At 56.1% G+C, this 20,447-nt stretch overlaps 3 protein-coding genes across 8 annotated transcripts in view; all 3 read right to left on the bottom strand.

The window, feature by feature from the left end:
• Positions 1-2,909, bottom strand: part of SYCE3 (synaptonemal complex central element protein 3) — a 29,249-nt gene extending 26,340 nt beyond the window's left edge. Inside the window, exon 1 of one of the 2 annotated variants that reach the window (XM_043440547.1) lies at positions 2,795-2,909. The gene's annotated coding sequence lies outside the window, so the exon portion shown is untranslated. The remainder of the gene's footprint in view (positions 1-2,794) is intronic. The other variant, XM_043440548.1, reaches the window with a different exon arrangement.
• Positions 2,910-7,745: 4,836 nt separating this feature from the next.
• On the bottom strand, positions 7,746-16,420 carry CPT1B (carnitine palmitoyltransferase 1B). The gene is made up of 19 exons (XM_043440540.1): positions 15,902-16,420; positions 15,273-15,432; positions 14,796-14,935; positions 14,315-14,489; positions 14,001-14,102; positions 13,675-13,812; positions 13,500-13,577; positions 12,527-12,634; positions 12,368-12,452; positions 11,558-11,753; positions 11,086-11,271; positions 10,900-11,005; positions 10,694-10,810; positions 10,106-10,270; positions 9,895-10,029; positions 9,652-9,804; positions 9,027-9,140; positions 8,403-8,495; positions 7,746-8,273 (listed from the first exon to the last, which is right to left on the bottom strand). The coding sequence occupies exons 2-19, from the start codon at positions 15,411-15,413 to the stop codon at positions 8,190-8,192; spliced, it is 2,316 nt and encodes a 771-aa protein (XP_043296475.1). The 5' UTR covers positions 15,414-15,432; positions 15,902-16,420; the 3' UTR covers positions 7,746-8,189.
• A 122-nt stretch (positions 16,421-16,542) lies between these two features.
• CHKB (choline kinase beta) lies at positions 16,543-20,117 on the bottom strand. Of its 5 annotated transcripts, none has more exons than XM_043440542.1 (11): positions 19,639-20,117; positions 19,352-19,460; positions 18,957-19,070; positions 18,632-18,765; positions 18,266-18,361; positions 18,007-18,065; positions 17,838-17,919; positions 17,601-17,709; positions 17,353-17,456; positions 16,985-17,079; positions 16,543-16,839 (listed from the first exon to the last, which is right to left on the bottom strand). In XM_043440542.1, the coding sequence occupies exons 1-11, from the start codon at positions 19,860-19,862 to the stop codon at positions 16,664-16,666; spliced, it is 1,302 nt and encodes a 433-aa protein (XP_043296477.1). In that variant the 5' UTR covers positions 19,863-20,117; the 3' UTR covers positions 16,543-16,663. The 5 variants fall into 5 exon arrangements, with proteins under 5 accessions (XP_043296477.1, XP_043296478.1, XP_043296480.1 ...); XM_043440543.1 differs by having other exon boundaries at positions 16,998-17,079; XM_043440545.1 differs by having other exon boundaries at positions 18,869-19,070; positions 19,632-19,771.
• Between the last annotated feature and the right edge of the window lie 330 nt (positions 20,118-20,447).

Genomic DNA, 20,447 nt, shown 5'->3' with positions numbered 1-20,447 from the left:
GAAGACTCTTGAGAGTCCCTTGGACTGCAAGGAGATCAAACTAGTCAACTCTGAAGGAAATCAACCCTGACTATTCATTGGAAGGACTGTTGAAGCTGAAGCTCCAATACTTTGGCCACTTGATACAAAGAGCCGACTCATTAGAAAGACCCTGATGTTGGGAAAGATTGAAGCCAGAAGGAGGAGGGGGGCGACAGACAATGAGATGGTTAGACAGCATCACTGACTCAATGGACATGAATTTGAGCAAATTCCAGGAGACAGTGGAGGATAAAAGAACGTGGTGTGCTATAGTCCATGAGGTTGCAGAGAGTTGGACACGACTTAGCAACTGAACGACAACAACAAACATTCAAATAGTCTTTTCTGTTTAAATAATGCCTTTGAAGTCACCAAAGCTCACACTTATCAGTATTGAGCCATATCCTCATATATATCCTAGGCTTCAGTCATATTAAATACATAATTTTGCAAATCTGGGTACCTACCATATGTCAAGCAGTACCACGAAAAATAAGGATTAAAAAAATAAATACACCATCTTGTCATCTAGGAAGTCAGTTTGGTAAAAAGAAACTTGTAAAGCAACATTCTATGAATTGCAATAGTCATTCAGCCAAATGTTCTTGCTCAGTTTCTAACCAAAGCCTTCTCCTATAAAAAGGCCATCATAGCCATGTCATTGAGAAAGCTGAACACATCATGCTTTCTCTTGCCTTCATGGTTTTATCATTCTACTATTTGAAATGTTAGATTGAAACTTAGCCTTGTCTGGGAGATAGAGCTCCATAGCACTACATTTTCTCCCAGTTGCCTCAGACAATACAGTGGGGAGTTTTGAGAATGACTATCAGGATGACTGGAGCAGAGGAGGAGAAAGAATGGAGGTGAAGGGATGGGTTGGGGAAGCTACTGAGTTCAATTTGGGGCAGCTTGAGTGTGTGATGCTTATCAGGGATCCAAGCAAAGCTATTCAACAAACACCTGAAAAATAAGATTAGAATCCTAGGAAGAGGTTAAGCTGAAAATAAAAGAATTGACGGTGGTTAAATCATAGGAAGAGATGAAATCATTCACAGTGAATATATAAAGGGAAAAGAGAAAATGGACTAGGAAGAAGCCCTTAAAAACATGAGCACTGGGACTTTCCTGGTGGTCCAGTGGCTAAGATTACACACTCCCAACGCAGGGGGCCTGGGTTCAATCCCTGGTCAGGAAACTAGATCCCACATGCTGCAACTATGACCCAGTGCAGCCAAATAAAACACCAACAAAATATCAGCACTTAAGAAGGAAACAAGACCATAAAAGGCTCTGATAAGCAGTCAGAAATGTAGGGAACTGGGAAGTGTGTACTTGAAACCAACAGAAGAGAGGAAGAAAGGGCCAATTAATTCATGTAGTCAAAAATAGTCATATTTATTGAATATCAGATGTTGTTTTAGGTGCTTAGGAATATTTCACCAAACAAAACAGATAATAACTTGCCCTTGTGGAGTTTTCATTCTAGTCAAGAGAGACAGACAATGGATTTCCCTAGTGGCCCAGTGGTTAAGAGCTTGCCTGCCAATGTAGGGGACATGGGTTCGATTCATGGTCATGGATGATTCCACATGCCAAGGGGCAAGTAAGCCTATGTGCCGCAGCTACTGAGCCTGCACTCTAGAGTCTGAGAGCCTCAACTACTGAGCCCTCACACCACAACTACTGAAGCCCATGTGCTCTAGATCCCAAGTGCCACAACTACTGAAGCCTGAGAGCCCTAGAGCCTATGCTCTACAACAAGAGAAGCCAATGCAATGAGAAGGCCACACACCAAAACCAGAGAGTAGTCTCCACTAGGCTGAAGACTAAGGAGAAAGGGTCACTGATTGTGCAGGGACTGGTCTCAGACAGGAAAAGGGTCACCTAACCCTATGAAGGTAAGGGAAAGTAAAGAGATAATGGTGCAGTATGGTAGGTAAGTGTCCAGGTAGTCCATGTTCAAAGTTGAAGTCTCTAGCTTGCCTATGGATGGCAATAAAAACGTTTCCCCCTCACCCCAAGAATAGACTATCTTGGTTTGAGGAGAACGATATAGGTTTGGCAGAACTCTGTGCCTCACTAGAGGCACACAGACATGCAGCAGAGAAGCAGTGGTAGTATGACTGAGGTCACATGGCTGCATAGTATCCTCAGGATGAAGTGTAACTGGCCTGGGAGTTGAAACGTGTGGGGGGTGGAGGCACAAGTAAGCAGTGTGTAAGATGGAGGTGGATACAAAGCAGAGGCTTCAAGGGACATGGAGTTGAGGGGCAGGTAGACTGTGGGATAGAGCATGAGGCAGCTAGAAGGATGGAGCCTGTGGGAAGAGTAACCTTGGATCTCAGAGGAGGGAAAGGTCTGGAAAGTAGATCCAGGAAAAGAGCTGAAGTGGAAGAAGAAGACCATGGGATTAAGGTCCATGCATTCCTTTCTGAGAGGTGTGAGGTAAAGGGTGAGCGGCTCACGTGTATGGAGTTAAGGACGTGCAGTGTGAGGATCTGCGGTGGGTGCGGGTGAGGGGCGGGGCTAGGTGAGGAGACTCCGGAGAGGGGTCAGTTGTGAGGGGCGAGGAGACGGGGTGAAGAGACCCAGGTGAGGAGTGAGGAGACGGGTGAGGAGACTCAGGATGAGGTGACCCAGGGTGAGGAACTGGTAGTTGCCACACCTTTGGTCTGGCGTCAGACGGTGAGCACCGCGTGGGATGCCGTGGCTTGGGGGTTGGGGCACCAAGGGAGAGTACGGGACCCCCAGGTGGGCCGGCCCTTCTCACCTCCCGCTTTGCCTGCGCTCGGGTCCTGCTCAGCTACCTGCCTCTGCCGCCTGAGGCATGAGGCCTCTCCTCAGAGTGATGCCCCTCCCCTTTCCGTTACCAGACCTGCCCCCGGAGCTGACCTCTGGCTCTCATTGGCTGTCTCCTGGAGCGGAAGGGGCGGGGCTATGAGCACATGCCTACGCGCGCCTGAGGCTGGTCCCAAGTCCCGGCCTTGAGGTCTCATTGCCTGGTCGCTGAGGGCAGAAGGGGCGGGGCTGCCCTGGCTGGTTGCACAAGTGGGTTCATCTCAAATGGGCGGCGTGCGTGGATTGAGGGGTGGCTGGAGTTGAGTCAGGGCAAAGCTCAGTTGAGAGGGGGACACCCCTGTTCTGATGGGAGTGTTTTCCCCCTTGCTCCTGATCGTAATAAACCCAAGGACCCTGGGCAGGCCGCTTGACCATGTGTCCTTAGTATACAGGAGGGCACAGCAAGTGCTAGTAACCACTGTTGAGTGAGTAGGAAATGCCCAGATATTTTTTCTCACAGCTACCATGTGCTGCCAACATTGTTACAACTGCCTCACAGAAGAGGGTGCTGAGGCTCAAGGAGATGAGGCAAGAGCCCAGCTAAGGCCCCATCTGGGAGGTGTGGGTACCGGTTCCAGCCACGGTCTGCCAGGTACCCTGGCCTCCAGGCAGTAAAGCACAGATCACTAAGCAAGGCCAAGTGAGAGTGCCACTCACTCCAGAGGGGCTGTACCTAAAGCTCTGGTCAAAAGGAGGCTAAAGAGATCACTCTGGCCCCTATAGGTCAGTTCAGGGAGATGGAGTTTGATGGTCACCTTAGGAGGGCGGTAAGCATAAGAGGACAAGATGAAGAGGCTCTCTGGCTGCTGGAGGGAGGGTAGAAATGGAGCAGCTGTTGCTGTTTGGGTGAATGATGATGGAGGTAGGCACAGGGGAGGGCGTGGTCATGGTGGAGGGAAGTACAGAGTCAGAAGCCATTTAGAAGATTGACTTGACAAGGCTTGGTAATGTGGGAAATGAGGGAGAAAGAAGGAATGGATGAGGAGCTGCAGAGTGATACCACTAGCTCAGATGGGGAAGAGTGGCAGAGAAGGCAGTTTAAGAGGTTGTTAACTTCGGTTTTGAATACCTTGAACTCTGTTTGAGATCCCTGACAAACGTGCGACCCTCAGGTCGCTCTCGGAGGATTCTGGGATTCTGATCCTTAGCAGAGTAGGAAACACATCTATAGTTGAGCCAGACAGTTCTGGGCACAGAGTAACGACACGTCTCTTTCTTGAGTCCTCTGTCTGGGCCACATCCCCTTTCCAAGCTGCCAGGTTCCTGCCCCTTCTTAACCTGGTTCTCTGACTGTTCCTTCCGACCTGTGAGCCACTTGCACACTTCCAATCACTCCACCATTTCCTCAAGACTTTCCAGAGCTGATTTCTGTTATAGCATCCCGGAAAAACATGAATCAGGAATAACTCTGAGGGATAATGAAGACAGCTTCAGGAAAGGAGTTCACTAGGCTGAGAAAGGGGACAGGATTCCAGACAGGAGGTTCAGTAAAGGCAAAGGTGTGGATGTGTCTGCCTCCTTTAGAAATGAAGAGTGAATTTGCAGTTCAGGGTTCTTGTGGGGGAACGTTCAGTTCAGTTCAGTCGCTCAGTCATGTCCCACTCTTTGCTACCCCATGAACCGCAGCACGCCAGGCCTCCCTGTCCATCACCAACTCCCGGAGTCCACCTAAGCCCATGTCCATTGAGTTGGTGATGCCACCCAACCATCTCATCCTCTGTCGTCCCCTTCTCCTCCTGCCCTCAATCCTTCCCAGCATCAGGGTCTTTTCAAATGACTCAACTCTTTGAATCAGGTGGCCAAAGTATTGGAGTTTCAGCTTCAACATCAGTCCTTCCAATGAACACCCAGGACTGATCCCCTTCAGGATGGACTGGTTGGATCTCCTTGCAGTCCAAGGGACTCTCAAAAGTCTTCTCCAACACCACAGTTCAAAAGCCTCAATTCTTCGGTGCTCAGCTTTCTTTATAGTCCAACTCTCACATCCATACATGACCACTGGAAAAACCATAGCCTTGACTAGGCGGACCTTTGTTGACAAAGTAATGTCTCTGCTTTTTAATATGCCGTCTAGGTTGGTCATAACTTTCCTTCCAAGGAGTAAGCGTCTTTTAATTTCATTGCTGCAATCACCATCTGCAGTGATTTTGGGGGAGTGTAAGAGACTAGAAATCAGTTGATCTCCAATGCGAGGGCCTGGAAGGTGGAGGTGGGCATTTGAAACACCCTGTAAAGACCATGCCAAGAAGGATGGACTCCCAGGGAGTCCAGAGACATCTATCTGCCCATGCACTTGTGCATCTGAAACTGGTTAACTGTTCACCAAATGTTTCCTTTATAGCCTGGGCACACAGCTAGACTACGTTTCCCAGCCTCCCTTGCAGTATGAGTCCTGGCCAGTGGGATGTGGGTAGAAATGCTCTGTATCACTACCAGGCCAAGTCCATAAGAGCCTCCTTTGAGTGAACCCTCTTTCTCTCTCCTCTGTGGACCTGAGGGATATTGATTTCCAAGGCCAATAGGGAGCTACCTGAGGAAAGCAGGCCCTCTAACAGCCCGTTTTTGAATCATGGTATGGAGCAGAGTCTTCTTATCAGCCAACTGAATACAAATTAAACTTCTATTGGGTTAAGCCATTGGGATTTCAGGCTTTGTCTGTTATGGCTGCTAGCCTTAACTAGTGCAGATTCGCACATCTGTGGGTTACTAATACAGATTTGCATTTGGTGGGTAGTCATTGGAAGTTTATACCCTGGTTTAGCACTGTGGTTTCTTCTCTTATTTCAAGCAGGAACAAATCAGATAAAAGAACTTTGACTGAATTTAACCTTAATTAAAAGCCAGCTTGTCGGCTCATTGTTCTCCCACGGCTGGGGAAGCTGATGTGTCCCAGAGGCCAACCAAATCCCAGAGAGTTTCCCAGGGTAGATCATGCAGGCATCTGAGAGGCAAAGGTCTGTGAAGGTACTTTTGGAAGCCCAAGAAAGCTCTGATACAGAGTGTACCATTTTGTGAGCATAGCTGTATTTTTATAAGCTTCTCACAAGACTCAAAGAGGTTATGTGTATATGCATGGCTGTTCACCTGAAACTATCACAACATTGTTTGGTAACTGGTTATACCCCAATACAAAATAAAAAGTGGAAAAAAAAAAAAAAGAGCTTAGGACCCTCTGTCCTGGGAATCATCTCATGCTCTCAGGGTTCTAACAAGCTTCAAAGCTATTATCAGGCGCCTAAACCTCCTTTCTTTCAATTTATATTTTCAAGATTTTGAGGCATTTTCACAAATGTTTCTTACAAGCATGTCAAATTCAAACATTTAAAAATTTTAATCACCCAGTCACCCAAATAAAATGTGAACTACTCTTGACAGCCCCCTAGTTTCTTGATTCTCCATCCCTTAGTTTAAGTCCCATAGTTTCTTCCAACTCCACCATCACCAGGAGCAGTACTCTCTGCTAGATCTTCTTGCTTCTATCCTTATTGTGCCCTCAGTTCAGGTCAGTCGCTCAGTTGTTTCCAACTCTTTGTGACCCCCATGGACTGTAGCACGCCAGGCTTCCCTGTCCATCACCAACTCCAGAAGCTTGCTCAAACTCATGTCCATTGAGTGCTGATGCCATCCAACCATCTCACACTCTGTCGTCCCCTTCTCCTCCTGCCTTCAGTCTTTCCCAGCATCAGGGTCTTTTCCCATGAGTCAGTTCTTCTCGTCGGGTGGCCAAAGTATTGTGCCCTACTTTGTTCTAATATTATTCTGGTTAGCCAGAATGATCCCATTAAAATTTACAACAGATTATATCATCCTCTGCTCAAACCCCAGCAGCTTCCCACATCAAGAAGAGAAGCCAGAGCCTGGCCTACGAGGCCCCTGCTGCCCCTCTCCACTTGTCCCCTTCTGCCCCTCCCCTGACCTAATGCCAGCCACAGACCTTGGGGACAGTTCCTCTACCCCAGCAGGCTCCTCCCACCATGAAGCATTGACTCTTGCCGCCCTCTTGGCCTGGAATACCCTGCCCTCAGGTATATACATGGATTGCACCCTCCTCTCCTGCTGGTTTGAGTCAAATGGCCCCACTTGGGAAGGCCTGCCTCTGCCACTCTGTCTGAAATTGCCACCCACCCCTTCCTTGTTCCTTCCCCTCACTTATTTTTCTCCTTAGCACTGATTACCATCTGACTTACTATGTAATTTGCTCATTCTTCTTGGTTATTGCCTTTCTCCCTCACTAGACTCTGAAGCCCCACAGGGAGGGATTGTTGTGCCAGTTTTGCTCACCGCTGTATCCCAGTGCTCAGCACACTGAGCACTCAGTGAGCACTTGCTAAGCGCATTACTCAAAAGCCTCCTGGTGTCCCTGCCAGCTGCTCCGCCCCCCGATCCACACCTGCCTCACCAAGTGGTGGCATCCTCGTGGGCAGGCGGTGCCTTGTTCACTACGGACTCTCTAGCACAGAGCCAAGTAGGTGGTGGGCGCTCAGTAAACAATGGCTAATAAGAGAAGGCCGAGGAATGCATCTAATTCACATTTGGTTCTCAGCATCTAGCAGAGCAATGAGATCTAGATTCGTTCAGGCTTGTGGCAATGGTAACTGAGTACCTGCTTATACTTTCATATTAATTTTTTTGTTTACTTGTAACATTATTTTAATAAAAAGGTGACCTGAAGGAAGGAATGCCTGTTGCTCTGGGTTACCCCATGTGTCCTCTCACAGACATGACCACCTGGCACCCAGACTCAGGCCTGGGACTTCAGCTCCTTCCTATGCCGAGGCCTCCACAGAGCTGTGCTCCCGCCCAGGGAGGTGCAGAGGGCATGTCGGTGCAGAGGAGGCAGGTGGGCCCTAGCTCCAGCAGACAGTGGCACCAGGGAACGGGTGGAGGTTCTGAAGCAAGATTTTATTCCAGGTGCATATGTGGGTGTGGACAGCAGAGACCCATATTTAAAGCAGATCAGAAGCCTCTCACAGTCTCCAGCCCTAGCCCTTCCCTGGCCACCTCCCTGGCCTGAGCTGGAGCAAGGGAAGGGCCTCCTAGTCCCCCATCCCCCAAAAAACCCACAGGTACTTAAGGGCTAAAACAGAACCATACAGCCTTATCTTTATTAGCATCTAGCAAGAAAAAAAAAAAATCAAGATTCCCTCCAGCCCTACCTCTGCCACCTGAGCCCTCAGGGAGCAATGTCAACTGGGGGCGCACTTGTTTCCAGAGATCTTCTTGGAGCCTGGGCACCTATGCGCTGCCACCCCTGTGCCTGCAGGCCGACCACAGGCCCCCTTCTCCACTCTGTGGGGATAGAAGGGCAGCTGGCATCTCTCCAGCCCTTAGCCATCAGCCTTGGGAACTTGGAAAAGATTGGCGATGTCTAGCAGAGCTTGGCGGATCTGGTTCCCAAAGCGCTGGGCATTCTGTGGAAGTCAAGAGTTCAGACCAACCTCCAGGCGAGCCCCCCACCCCCTGGCCCCAGAAGCAAGGGTCCTTCCTGACATGCCCTGGGCTGACCCTCCTCAGGCGGAGTAGCAGCAGGGCAGACTCACCGTCTCTGAGCTGGAGAACTTGCTGGAGACGTGGAAGAAGATGGTGTCCTCACCTGCGATCATGTAGGAAACGCCATAGCCATCATCTGCCACCTGAGGCAGCGCGAGGGTAAAGAAGGAGAGGTGAGCTGACCTTGAAGATCTGAAAGCCAAGCTGATGTTATCCTTGCTCTGCCCACAAGATTCACAGGAAGGCGCCCACCCCCAGGAAACCATGGGAAAACAGAGGAGTTCTGTGCCCCAGGGTTGCAGACCCCACCAGACCCCCATCCACAACCTTGCGTTCCCTCAGGAGGCTCAAGAGCACCACCTCTCTCCAGGGCGTCTCCAGCTCCCTGACCAACTAGCCTGTGTGAGTCTCAGTGGGAGAGCTGGACTCTCTGTAAGCCCCCTTCAGAGGGCACATCAGCTCCAGGCAGGGTCACTCCAGCAGGGGGTGTTGACAGGGGTGAGGTCCCATCCACTCTCCTCCCAACAGGTCGACAGGTACCCATTCTGTTCCCATGCCAGGCAGGTCCAGGCCTGTGCTCTTGCCTCTGGTCCGACCTCCTTGAGTCCCTGCACTCTCCAATGACACCCCCGTCCCCTGGTCCCACCCACCTGCCCACCTTCAAGAGCACTTACAGGGCCAAAGCCACCGCCAGCACCCAGGTGTTTGGGGTACTTGTTTGGGTCGAACATGCGGATCTGGAATTGAGCGATCTGGCTAGTGGAGAGGCGCCAGGGTTCTGAGAGCACCTGTGACAGGGAGGCCCTGCAGTCAGATGCTCTGCACACCTGCAGACAGGTGGTGGCTGAGCACCTGTTCAAGCCTGGCACTGTCCCGGCTGAGGACGCGGAAGGCACGGACGCAGGACCTTCCTGACTGTGGCCCTGGTTCCCTGGTCTGTTCTCACCATCACAGCATCTGCACAAAACCCTCCATCACGGGACCTGCCTGTTCCACCCCCGCCTCTACCGCACCCTGAGCTGTTGTTCCATATCCCACCCCGTGGCCTCAGTGGCTGGCTGGGCACTGAAGGCTCCCTCCACCCAGACACCCCAGTCCCCTTGAGCCTCTGCACTTCCCTCATGGCTGCTGCCACCCCTGACATGTCATGTTTGTCTGTCCATCCCCCCTCATGCCAACACCCACTCTACAAGGGGAAGGCTGCTGCTCGGGGCCAGTCCACATGCTTGGGTGGGGCATGGAGCAGGAAGAGCCACTGAGAGCGGGCCTAAGGACACAGACACACCCGTCCACACTGACCTCAGCCAGGAAAGGGGATTCAACTCCCAAGTACTTGGAGACCACATAAAGGCAGAAGAGGTGCCTGTCAATCCCAGCCCCTGTCATGGCCAGGCGGTACATATTCTGGTGCTTCTCAGCAGCCTTCCGGAATAGATGTTGGAGGTCTTTGTTCTGGGGGCAGAAGTAGGATCATGAAGAGTAGGTCTGACCTTGAACCAGCAGGAGGCCATGCGGTCAGCTCAGCACAAGGCCACAGCTTACCAGGTGGTGCCCCTGCATCATGGCCTGAACAAAGGCTGTGGACTCCCGGGTGCAGGAACGCACAGTCTCCGTCCGGCCCTCCCGGAACATTCTCGTCATTGAGGCTTCATAGGTCAGGCAGAACTTGCCCCTGTCCTGGGGAACATAGAAGGCTGAGCCTTGGGGTGGACCTGGGTGCCACCCCGCCTGCTCGGCAGCCCGGGGCTCCTACCCGGAAGTGCGCCAGCTGCAAGGCGATCTGCACGAAGGCGTCAGGGCTGGTCCGGCACTTCTTGATGAGGCCTTTGCCAAAGGGCAGGAACTGGAAGCAGTACAGCTCCACGTCGTCCGCCAGCGCCTTGGCCACCTGGTAGGAACTCTCGATGACCGCCTGGCACTGCCAAGACACGGAGGGGGTCAGCTGGGGGCAGAGCTCTCCAGCAGGACTCCAGGGTCATGTCCAGAAGGCCCGAGGGTTAGTAACGGAGGAAGGCAAGGCTGGGCAGGCCTCAGTGTGCCCGACGTCCTCAGGAGGAGATGCCACAGACAGGCCGGGGGCATCAGCGCAGAGGCCCAGCTGGGCTCTGTTGGGGAGGGGGTCACTGACAGGTGCTTCCCAGACATGAGCTCACACCTCATGTCTTTCTCCAACCCCCAGACAGTCCTGGGATCTCTGTTCTCCCTGGAGTCTGTCTGGACCATGAGAGACACTCGGACCTTTCCCCTGAGAGTGGGGCTGGGACAAAGGGGAGGCCTGCAGGGCATCTCAGGCCCTTGTCACTCTCACACACCCACCCCTGCCCCTTCTCGGTCCGCACACCTGCTCTGGAATGTCCCACTCGAGTCGCTGAGGGGGGGGCAGCACAGGGTTGGGCTTGCCCAGACAGTGCCCTGTCTCTGCGTAGCCCAGATGGAAGGAGTCGGTGCCCAGGACAAACTGGAGGGGAAGGTCAGGCTGAGAGGCCATCCTTGCCCTGCCGCCCCGCCCCGAGCCTGCCCTGCAGGGCCCCTCCCAGGGCCTGTTACCTCCCAGAGGTGCCCTATGATAGGGGCATCTGCCCACGCGTGCTCTGTGTTGAGTCCAAGCTGGCCGTTCTTGAAAGAGATGAGCGTGAAGGACTTGTCGAACCACCTGCAGCGGGAGGAGAAGGGCAGTAGGGGGAGGCGGGGGGAGCCCGGGGGCACGCGCGCGGGGGAGCCGGGGCATGGTACCTGTTGTAGCAGTTGCCATGCAGTAGGGCCTTGCCGTAAAGGCTGAGGCTGGCCTCGTCCTCTGGGTCATAGTGGTGAGACTCCTCATCTAGAGCCACGAAGAAAGCAGCGCGCTCGATGGCGTCCAGGGCAGCCTTGTTCTTGCCAGAGCCGAAGAAGGCCTGGCGTGCCTGAGCCCACTCCACTCTGAGGGCACAAGGGCAGAGTGAGTGGGGCCCCCTACAGGATGAGAGCCCTTCCCAGGACCTGTGTCCCCACCCTCTGCACACCCCCATCCAGCCACCAGGAGTTAGAGGTCACAGCAGCAACTCCCCGTTGCTACCATCAGTGTTCCTGACGACCGCAGGTCCTAGTTAACCCAGAGGACACCGGGCCCATGTCCCGCCCCCGGTCAGGCCTCCAGCCCGAGTGCCAGGGTGGCATGCGGGACCGAACTTGTCTCCTCTTGGCGCCCCAACTTGGGCCCCTATACCTTCCCCCTGCAGTGAGGGCTGCCAGCCTCTCCTCCCCGGGCTGGGGTGGGGAGGGGTCGTCCAGGATCCTCTGGAACTGCATCTCCAGGTCCCGAGGCTTGAGCAGGCGGGAGCCCTCGTAGAGCCACACCTTGAAAAAGCGGCCCTTGTGGTAGACGGCCACGTGCCTGCTGTCCGGGAGGTGCTGCAGCACGTCTGTGGCAGAGGCCAGGGTGCTCAGACAGAAGCAGGGCCCCCCGCCCCACACACCTCCCCAGAAGCCCCCAGCCTCACACCAGGTGCCACGAGGACCTCCTCCTGGCCTGCCTTCCCCCAACCTTTGGGCATCGAGCCAGAGCTTCCATGTCTCTCACTTAATGCCTACCACAGTCCCATGAGGCATTTCACAGAAGAGGAAATCTGAAGCTCTAGGAAATCACAGGCTGCCCCAGAGCCAGAAATGCAGGTGATGCTCCGGTGCCCCTGGGCAAGGGAAGAGGGTGTCCCTCCTCCTCTACAGGCTCCTCAAGGCAGGAGCTCCATTAGGCTTCCTGTTGCTCTTTGTGCAGGAGACTTCCCCTGCACCGGGAGCCCCTGCATGGAGGGGCTCCGTCCTGGTCTCTCAGGGTCCCAGTAGTAGCATCATGCCTACAAACAGTAGGTGTCTACTATTGGCCACAAACTGACTATCTTTCACAGTTTCACGACCCTAAGACGCTCAGAAGCTTAGGGAGCAGCAGGCAGCAGGGCACTGGCATGGTGGGCCCGTGGCTGGCAGGGAGGGGCCCCCACCCGCACCCCAGCATGGGTGCCCGGCTGCGGCCCCATACCTGTGTCCTTCCCCGGGATGCGAGTGGTGTTGAACATCCGCTCCATCTGCCAGGAGCACATGGGCACGAGGCCCAGCGCCATCACCTGGAGGGGAGGCCAAGCACGGCTCAGATGCAGGCCACTCTCCTGGTCACACCCTCACCCCCAGCACAACTCACAGGCTTGATCTCTTCACGGTCCAGTTTACGGCGGTACGTGATCATGGCGTGGACAACATTTCCCAGGCGGGCAGCCTGCACGTCTGTGTTCTTGACAAGCACTAGGTCCTATAGGGAGACAGCAGAGCCTGTAGGGAGCCTGTGACGGATGTGCACAGCGGCCCCTCTGTCTGGGGTGTCTCGTCCCCTCCCCCAGTGCATCCTATGTACTCTCTGAGGCCAAGTACCAGAGGTGAAACGCATGACTGGTCTTATCACCCCCTGCCCTGGCTTCGACCTAAGCTGCTTTTCCAAACCCCTTGTATCTGTTGACATTTTGTTTATTTTTCTTTGAGGAAGAGGTTCCGCCACCACAGAACAGCCTAAAACCTCTGGCCTAGACAAGTTGCACATAGGTTTCTAGAAAGATAGCTTTGTGGAGGAGGGGAATGGCAGCACCCTACTTGCAGTGTGCTTTGGAAGTAGGAAAGGAGAGAGGCAAGCAGGCCTGTGGCTGGGCTGTGCACACTTGGCCTGGGAGCAGGAAAAGGGCTGGTCCCCTGGGGTAGGGACCTGAGCCCTAACAGAAGCAACTCTGGATCTACTTAAGACGCACTTAGGGAAGTTCCCTGGTAAGGTGTCAGGACAGCTGGGAAGTCAAGGCTGGAAAGCCAGTGAGAGAACAAGGAAGGGAGTGACAGAGCCTGAGCTGGGCAGGGCAGTGAGCCTGAGGAGCCCTGGGGGCAACAGCATCAGGCCGCGGGGTCGACTCGGTTCTCCGGATCCCTAGTATTTCCATCACCTGAAGCAGCCTCCTGACGACTGTTCTAGGACACGCACCCCCATCTTCCCTCTGCTTCAGGCCTCACTCCAGAACCTCCACTTGCTCACGGAAACTACCACCAGGGCTCTGAGCCGTCCTCCAGGTTCTGCCCAGAGATCAGAGTGAGGACAGAGCTGAGCACAGACCAGCCCGTGTGGCTCCAACTCTTACCATGACGTAGTAGTTGCTGTTGACCATGAGGGGGTTCCTGCCCCGAAGGTAGACGTACTCTTCCCACCAGTCGCTCACCTGGGGGTGGATGGGAGGTTAGAGTCAGGGCGGAGGGTGGGGTGTGGACAGCCAGGACACAAGGAGGGTGAGGGTAAGCCCAAGAGGTAGAACTCACATAGTTGGTTGCCCACCAGGACTTGAGTACCAGGTACTTCTGCAGCCTGGGGGCAGTCTTCTCCTCGAACTCCTTGGCCAGCGTCTCCATTCGATAATATTGCTCATCATCCAACAAGTGTTCCACGGATTCTAGGTACTGTCCAGGCAAGTCACCATCAGTGTGAGGGCCAGGAAGCAGGAGCCGCCTGTGTCCTGACCTTCTTCCAAGCCCAGCCTGACTGCTCCCTCTCAGGCTGACTCTTTGTAGGGGGCAGTCTCACGTTTGAATGAGTTCTTTGAGTACAGCTTGCCCTGCACACTGGGATGCCTGATCCAGGCCCTCACCCGATGAACTGTGGCTGGCACACTGGGAACTGGCAGCTTGGGCAGAGATGTCTGGAAGCTGTAGAGCATGGGCCGTCGGCTGGACAGAAGGCGGACACAGACCTGAGGATACAGAGTGGAGAATGTTGAGGGGGAGCCTGGAGGAAAGAATGGAAACTAGCAAACATTGGAGGGGCTGCCCCAGACCCTCAAAACCGGGACAAACCCCGCCAGGCACCAGTGCCTGTCTGGTTGTCCCCCCCAGCTCAGAGCCCAAAGTGAGGCCCTGCGGTCTCAAACCAGATGCCTGGATCCCTCCACCGGCTTCCACTCACAGCCCAGACTCTGGTCAAGTGGCTGGTCTGGCCGTGCATCTCAAACATCCAACCGTGGTAGGAAAGAAGCAGTTTCAGGGTTTGGCGGAAGAAGAAGATGCCCATCATCCAGACCCCCGTGGAGAAGATGGCCATGCTGAAAAGTGTCCGGGTGTATGGGGTCCGGGAGGGACGTCTGTCAGAGAAGGGGAGAGGCCTGCAGGGGGTCCACTTGAGGCCAGCCTCAGGGAAATTCTGATTCTGCAGACCTGATGTATATAAAGCCATCTAGGGGTAGGCACCAAAGGAGAAAAACTCCCTGGATATACTCACATCTGAGCACCTGAGAGCATCACACACGAACTCACAGAGGCAGGGACTGAGATGGCGGCTGTCTCCAGGGAAGGCTGCCCTGTGACCTCCAGTGGCTACTGACCTGTACCTGCCCAGGAGTCTTGGCCTCAGAGCCCACCCAGCCCTCTCTCATGGCCTTACTTCTTACCCCTCAGGAAGCCATCTCTGGATATAATAGACCAGTCCCATGGAGATGTCCAGGTTGTAGTAGGAGGAACCCACTGTTGCCATAACCACGACCAGCCAGCTGGTGGGGCTACCAGGGTACACGCCCCTGATGATGCCATTCTGTGGACAGAAACAGGCGTGCTCACAGAGCAGGAAGGACTGGGGTGAGTGGAAGCCTATGAGGTCGTTGCCCGCTTTTACTCCTCCTCCAAGTTCCCACACCTGCAGCACCTGATTACTGTGTCCCACGACCACCTCCTGCTCCCCTCTCCCCTCCCCACCTTGAGCACCCCTCTGGGTTCTGCAGGGCTGGAGCCTGTCACTCAGCAGAGCTGCCAGCCCAGGTAGGGGAGGAGGACCTTGACAATGGGCAGTAGCTGACACCAGGCCTCTGCTTCCCTGGAAGGCTGGATTCTGCACCTGCTGGGAGGTAGACACCAGGACCACCTGTGCCCACCTTGATGCGGATCAGGCGTTTCTTCCAGGACCTGATCCCGGACAGGTAGATGTGTTTCAGCACCTCCCGACTGAGCCGGAAGTCGACCCCCTCTGGTGTCACAGTGAACTGGAAGGCCACAGCCTGGTGCGCTTCCGCCATCCTGAGGGTTGCTTGGCACCTGGGAGGCGGCAGGAGGGGGCGTGGGCAGGCTCAGCCGCGGAGCCGAAGCTCCGCCCCCGCTATTGTCCGCGCTCCTGGCCCGCCCCCACCACCCTCCCTGGGCCAGCCCCCCCGCAGTGTCATGGTTTCCCCCAACCCCTGGTCCCAGATCAGGCCCTTCAGCCTCGCCAACCGCCTCAGAACTTTCGCACAATGGTGCGGTGGTCGGCAAGGGGGTCAGGGCTTTGAAAAGTTGAGAAACCCCGAGGACAGCGAAGGGCGGCCTCGGGGGTGTGGGCGAGTGGCCTCGGAAGCGGAGTAGGTCTGGTTTGGAGTGAGGCGGGGTGTGCGTACCCCTAGCCCTGCCACGTGGGACCCTGGCACCAGCCTCCACCGACCCCTTCTCCCCACCCCCCGCCGCCACCCCCACGCCAGCTCAGAGCCCTGGGCCCGGTCGGCGGCTGGAGCTAGCCCCCAATTCCACTCACAGCCGGGGTTTGCTCCTGTTCGATTGTGGGGCCAGTTGCTCTGGCCCGTGTCCGCACGTCCTTCAGGGCAAGCCACCTAAGTCCCGCCCTCGCCGGGAACCTGACACCCACTCCCAAATTTGGGTTGAGAACAAATTTGGGGCGGCAATGAGAATCTACCCCGCTTCACAACAAAAATCAGGAGTGGAGACAGGGAGTGGGTTTCTGCAAGCTGAAGATGGCTGAAAGGTCTGGGAGCCTGGGGGTGCCCAACGGGGCTCACGTGAGGAGGGCGGCATTTGAACTAAAAATAGCTGAATGTAGGGAAAAGGTCACCGGGTGTCAGCTGTGCCTCCTGTTCCCTGATGGCCAGTGCTCAGGGTGGGGCAACCCCGCCCCAGGGCCCTCTTTGCACTCATTACTCCCTAGTACCCGACCCAAGTCCCCCAGGTATTTATCACTTCTAAGCTGTAGTCAGGGATGGGGGGTGCAGAGGGCTCCCACTGGCAGAACAGGCCCTGACCACCGTCAAGCCCAGATCACCCAACAGCTGTACTTCTCAGGAGGGGAAAGTGAGGCTCTCCGAAGTGGTCCTTTGTCAATCTGTGTGTAATTCCTGGTGAGTACTTTCCGCAGCACCCAAGTACGACTAGGACAGTGTGTGAGGGATGCAGCTAGTTTATTGTCTTATGGTACATATGCCAGGGCTTCTGCCCACTTGCCTGCGGTGGGAACCTGCTCGAACCTGGGGTCTGGGGGAGGTGAGCCTCCTTAACCCCAGTCTCAGTGGGGCTCAGCCCAGTCCCCAGGGCCTCCCCTGTGCCCCTCCCTCCAAGGTCCTGCCCTGGAGGCTCCAGGAGAAATGCAAGGAGTCGGAAGTGGAGTCAGGACGAGGGGTGGAAGCTGGTCAGCTGGCCCTTCTGCTGGAAGTAGAACTGGAACCGAGACTGCGCATACTCCTAGGGAAAGAACCCCGGACTGTGAGAATGCTTGGGCCCAGCACCCCCCAGCCCCTCAGTCTGCCCGTGGCCACCTGACTATGCACTGATGTCCGAGAGGGCCCGAGGCCCTGATGTGCTCCCTCCCTGCATCTATCGCACGTACCTGGGTTACTTACCAAGTAACCAAATTCTATAGTGGACATGGATGCCTGAAGAATGGACCAGAGACCCCAAAAGAAATGAGATGCCAGGGCATACCTAAGGGGCAGGAGAAGCGTTCAGAGCACACCCGGCACTGCCTGAACCCCGCCACCAGGATGGCCGAGCCCCAAGGCTCTGACTTCTCCTGTCACCCTAACCCACCCTGTCCTGACTCTTCCCCATCTCAAACTGTCCTCCATCAGCCTCAGACCTCATCCTCACTTCCTGGCCCCAATCTACACTGACACCTCACCTGCAACCCGGTGTCTACCTGCCACTGTCTCCCTTTCCTCTGCATCCTGCTCTACCCTGCCACTTGTCTCCCCTCACCGATTAGCTTCCACCAGCAAATCTGCTTCCATTTTCCTCTGCTCCTCTTGGGAGACGGTCTCATCTTTCTTTACCTCTGCCAGGTAGTGGCGAATAAAATGGAGCTGAGATCAAAAGACAAGAGTCAGGAAATGGGGAGCCTGGCGAGAATTTCCCAGTTAACACCCTTCCTCGCCATTCCTTCCAGACTTAACCCTCCTCCTCCTGTACAGGCCAGGTCCTGCTCCCCCAGCTTCTGGCCCACATACCTGCTGTCCCTGAGTGGGGTAGTTTGCAGGCTGTGCTTTGTAGAAAGGCCACTCCTCGTGAGTATAATCGTAAACCCACTCACAAAAATGGTTCCCAATGTCAAAGCCCCTGAGGGAATAAGGTGGACACTCAGCCCCAAATACCCTGGGCAGCTAGGATGCAGAGATAAAAACCTGGTCTGCCTTTCTAGGGCACTGTGGGAACAGGCCCACGGGAGGCCACGTGCTCACCCTCACCTGTAGTTGTAACTGCTGTACTCGAAGTCCACCAGCATGAGGCTGTCAGTGCTTTTAGGCTCTGAGAGCAGTAAGATGTTCCCTGGAGGAAAGTGGTGAGGTTCTGGTCACTCCAGGGTCCTCTGGCCCCCCTCACCTGAGGCTGGGAGACTCAGATGCCTTCTCTTACCTTCTTGGATATCATTGTGGCAAAAGACCACTGGTGATGGGGTAGTGTCTAGCAGCTTCCTGTAGGGGAACAGGGGCATGGGTCCTGAGCCAGAGTGACAAAGGAGGGTCAGAAGCACTCTTGTGGGCTAGGCCTGGACTCCAGCCCTCAGCAAATCCCGGGGAGGACCCCACTAGGTACTCACACCCCACACCTCCTGTGCTCTTCTGTCCAGCCTCCTCCCCGACCCCTGCCCCTACCCTGTCCCGTCTGCCCCCACCTGAGGTTGCCCATCTCATCCTTCAAGCTGTACATCTCCAGCAGGTTCATTTGGGGAAGGCCGGTGGGGGGCAGGTCCTGGATCTGCTTTAAGTACCTGAAGCCCAAATAACAGGATACACTCAGTGTGCTATCCCTCCCTTCTCCCCTCAGCCAGGCTGTCCTGCCCGTTCTGTCACTGGATGGCTTGTCTGGCAATCTTTGGAAGGCTGTTCTGTAAGAGGCCACGCTAGAGAGTGGGACACTGGCGTCACTCTGCTGGAGGGGAGGACAGATCATCAGATACATTCAGTCGCAGCCCAAAGGAATGACTGGTAGCTTGGGGGTTCAGTCATGTGCAGGAGCCCTGAGGAGGCTCCTGACTCACCGATCCATGGTCCCAAATAGCCAGTGGGGCTCCTTAGTGAAAGGCATCTCCATGCCGTGGAACTTGGCCATCTTCGTGGCAATGGCTGCAGACAACAGTGGATCTCGAAGCTCATGTGTCTTCAGTGGCCTGCTCTGCACCCAGGAACCTATCAGGGTGGTGAAGGGGCTGGGGCAGGTGGGGGAAGGGTGGGGGAACGGAGGTGGGGGGAGTCAGGGCTTGGGGAAAACTCCCTACCTGGGGTGAGGGATGTGAAGGCAGACACTGGGAAGGGGGTGGGGGGGGGGAAGGAGGTGCTTCGGGTAGGTCAGGGCCGGGCTCGTACTGGGATGTACTGTTCCAGCCGGCCCTCTGGAAAGACTCCATAGAGCTGGGGCCCCAGCGACCGCTCTGCAAGTATGGCGAACATCACACTCTCAAGAACCAAGGAGTCCACGCCCTGAAGGAAGATGGACAGTAAAGGGACCACAGTCACAAGGAGCCAGAGGCAAAGGGGTGCTAACACACACAGGGTCGCCTTGCTACTCCCACCACAGCTGGGACTCACCGCCCGGGGCGGGGGGCGGGGGCGGGCGTTCCAGAGCGCAGGCATTGGTTTCATAACGGACAAAATACTTAGCCCCTGAACTTTAGTGTCCTCCACTGCGCAGTGGGGACCACACCAATGCCAGACTTGGGCGTAGGGTCTCAAAGCCACGGCGGCCCTCACTCGCCCCTCACCTGCAGGATGGCCCCATATAGCCGCAGTAGCACCTCCCGGGGCTCCTCGCCAACGCTGGGCAGGTGGTCCGGCAGCGAACAGCGGAACAGCAGGTTGCTGAGGCCTCCGCTGCAGACCCACAACAGGGCGCGCTCATCCCGCCGTCCGCTCCACCGGCCCGGCGTCTAGCCCCCGCGCCCCACGCCCCGCGCCCTCGGCCCGCCCCCGGCCCAGGAACGCCGAGAGTCCCCAGGGCCCGAGCCCGACCCGGCCCGCGCACAGGAGGGGCTGACCCCTGACCTCCCACCTCACGGGGTCAACCCTCAGCTCCTCCGGCCGCGCCTGGCGCCAGGCCCCGCCCAAGTACTCTCGGCACCACTGGTGGGCGCGGCGCTCGGCGTCTCGTGAGCGCGCCGAGCTGCGCCGCCGGCTTGGGGCCGCGTCGGGGCACTTAGCCTGCAGCAAGCTGTCCTTGGTCAGGCAGCCTCCGAGAGGCCCGCCTCCGACCACATCGGTCCCCTCGGCCGCCATGGCTCCTGCGCGGCCGGACCAACGCCCCGTCGCCGCTCAGGCCCTTCGGGCGCGCTCGGCTCCTTCCGGCCGCGCTCGGCTCCGCTTCCGGCCAGCCTGCGCGGCTCGGGTCGCACTCGGGTTCCCCAGGTTCCACTCGGCTCTCGGCGGCGCCGCTCGGCTCCCCAGGAGACCTTGGTCCGGGCGCGCGTTCCGACGGCTATGCCCCGCCCCTGCTCAGGGCGACGGCCAATGGCGTCTCTCTCTTGGCCTGGCCGCCCGAGAGATAGGCCGTTGTTTGGACCGCAACCCGGAAGCAGGAAATGGCGCGGGCCAATCAGAAGCGTTGTGAACGGTCGGGTCACGTGGGCGAATCGCGTGGGCCGGTGGCGCGTCCTAGGAGCGGCTCGGAGTCTTCCGGGCGGCTATCCAGCTACGTTCCGGTGAGGCAAGGTGGGCCTTCGCCAGGGTCCGGGAGCGCACAGTGCAGCGTGGGCGGCGGCGGCCCTTCGTGGATACATTTGGCCCCCGGGGCAGTCGGGCAAGGAAGTTCAGTTCGGTCGTTCTGTGGTGTCTGACTCTTTGCGACCCCAGGAACTGTAGCAA

This window comes from Cervus canadensis, chromosome 21 (assembly GCF_019320065.1).
Source record: "Cervus canadensis isolate Bull #8, Minnesota chromosome 21, ASM1932006v1, whole genome shotgun sequence".
Classification (NCBI taxonomy): domain Eukaryota; kingdom Metazoa; phylum Chordata; class Mammalia; order Artiodactyla; family Cervidae; genus Cervus; species Cervus canadensis.
This window is presented reverse-complemented; position numbering and strand designations above follow the sequence as displayed.

Excerpts from the sequence above, each read along its gene's own strand:
- CPT1B (XM_043440540.1), bottom strand. The coding sequence starts at position 15,413 with ATGGCGGAAGCGCACCAGGCTGTGGCCTTCCAGTTCACTGTGACACCA. Across the intron at positions 11,754-12,367 it reads CATCCCGGGGAAGGACACAG|ACGTGCTGCAGCACCTCCCG; the intron begins GTATGGGGCCGC and ends CCTCTGCCACAG. Across the intron at positions 8,274-8,402 it reads AGTTCTCCAGCTCAGAGACG|AATGCCCAGCGCTTTGGGAA; the intron begins GTGAGTCTGCCC and ends TGACTTCCACAG.
- CHKB (XM_043440542.1), bottom strand. The coding sequence starts at position 19,862 with ATGGCGGCCGAGGGGACCGATGTGGTCGGAGGCGGGCCTCTCGGAGGC. Across the intron at positions 19,461-19,638 it reads CTGAGGGTTGACCCCGTGAG|CGGAGGCCTCAGCAACCTGC; the intron begins GTGGGAGGTCAG and ends GTGGGTCTGCAG. Across the intron at positions 17,920-18,006 it reads CCACAATGATATCCAAGAAG|GGAACATCTTACTGCTCTCA; the intron begins GTAAGAGAAGGC and ends ACTTTCCTCCAG.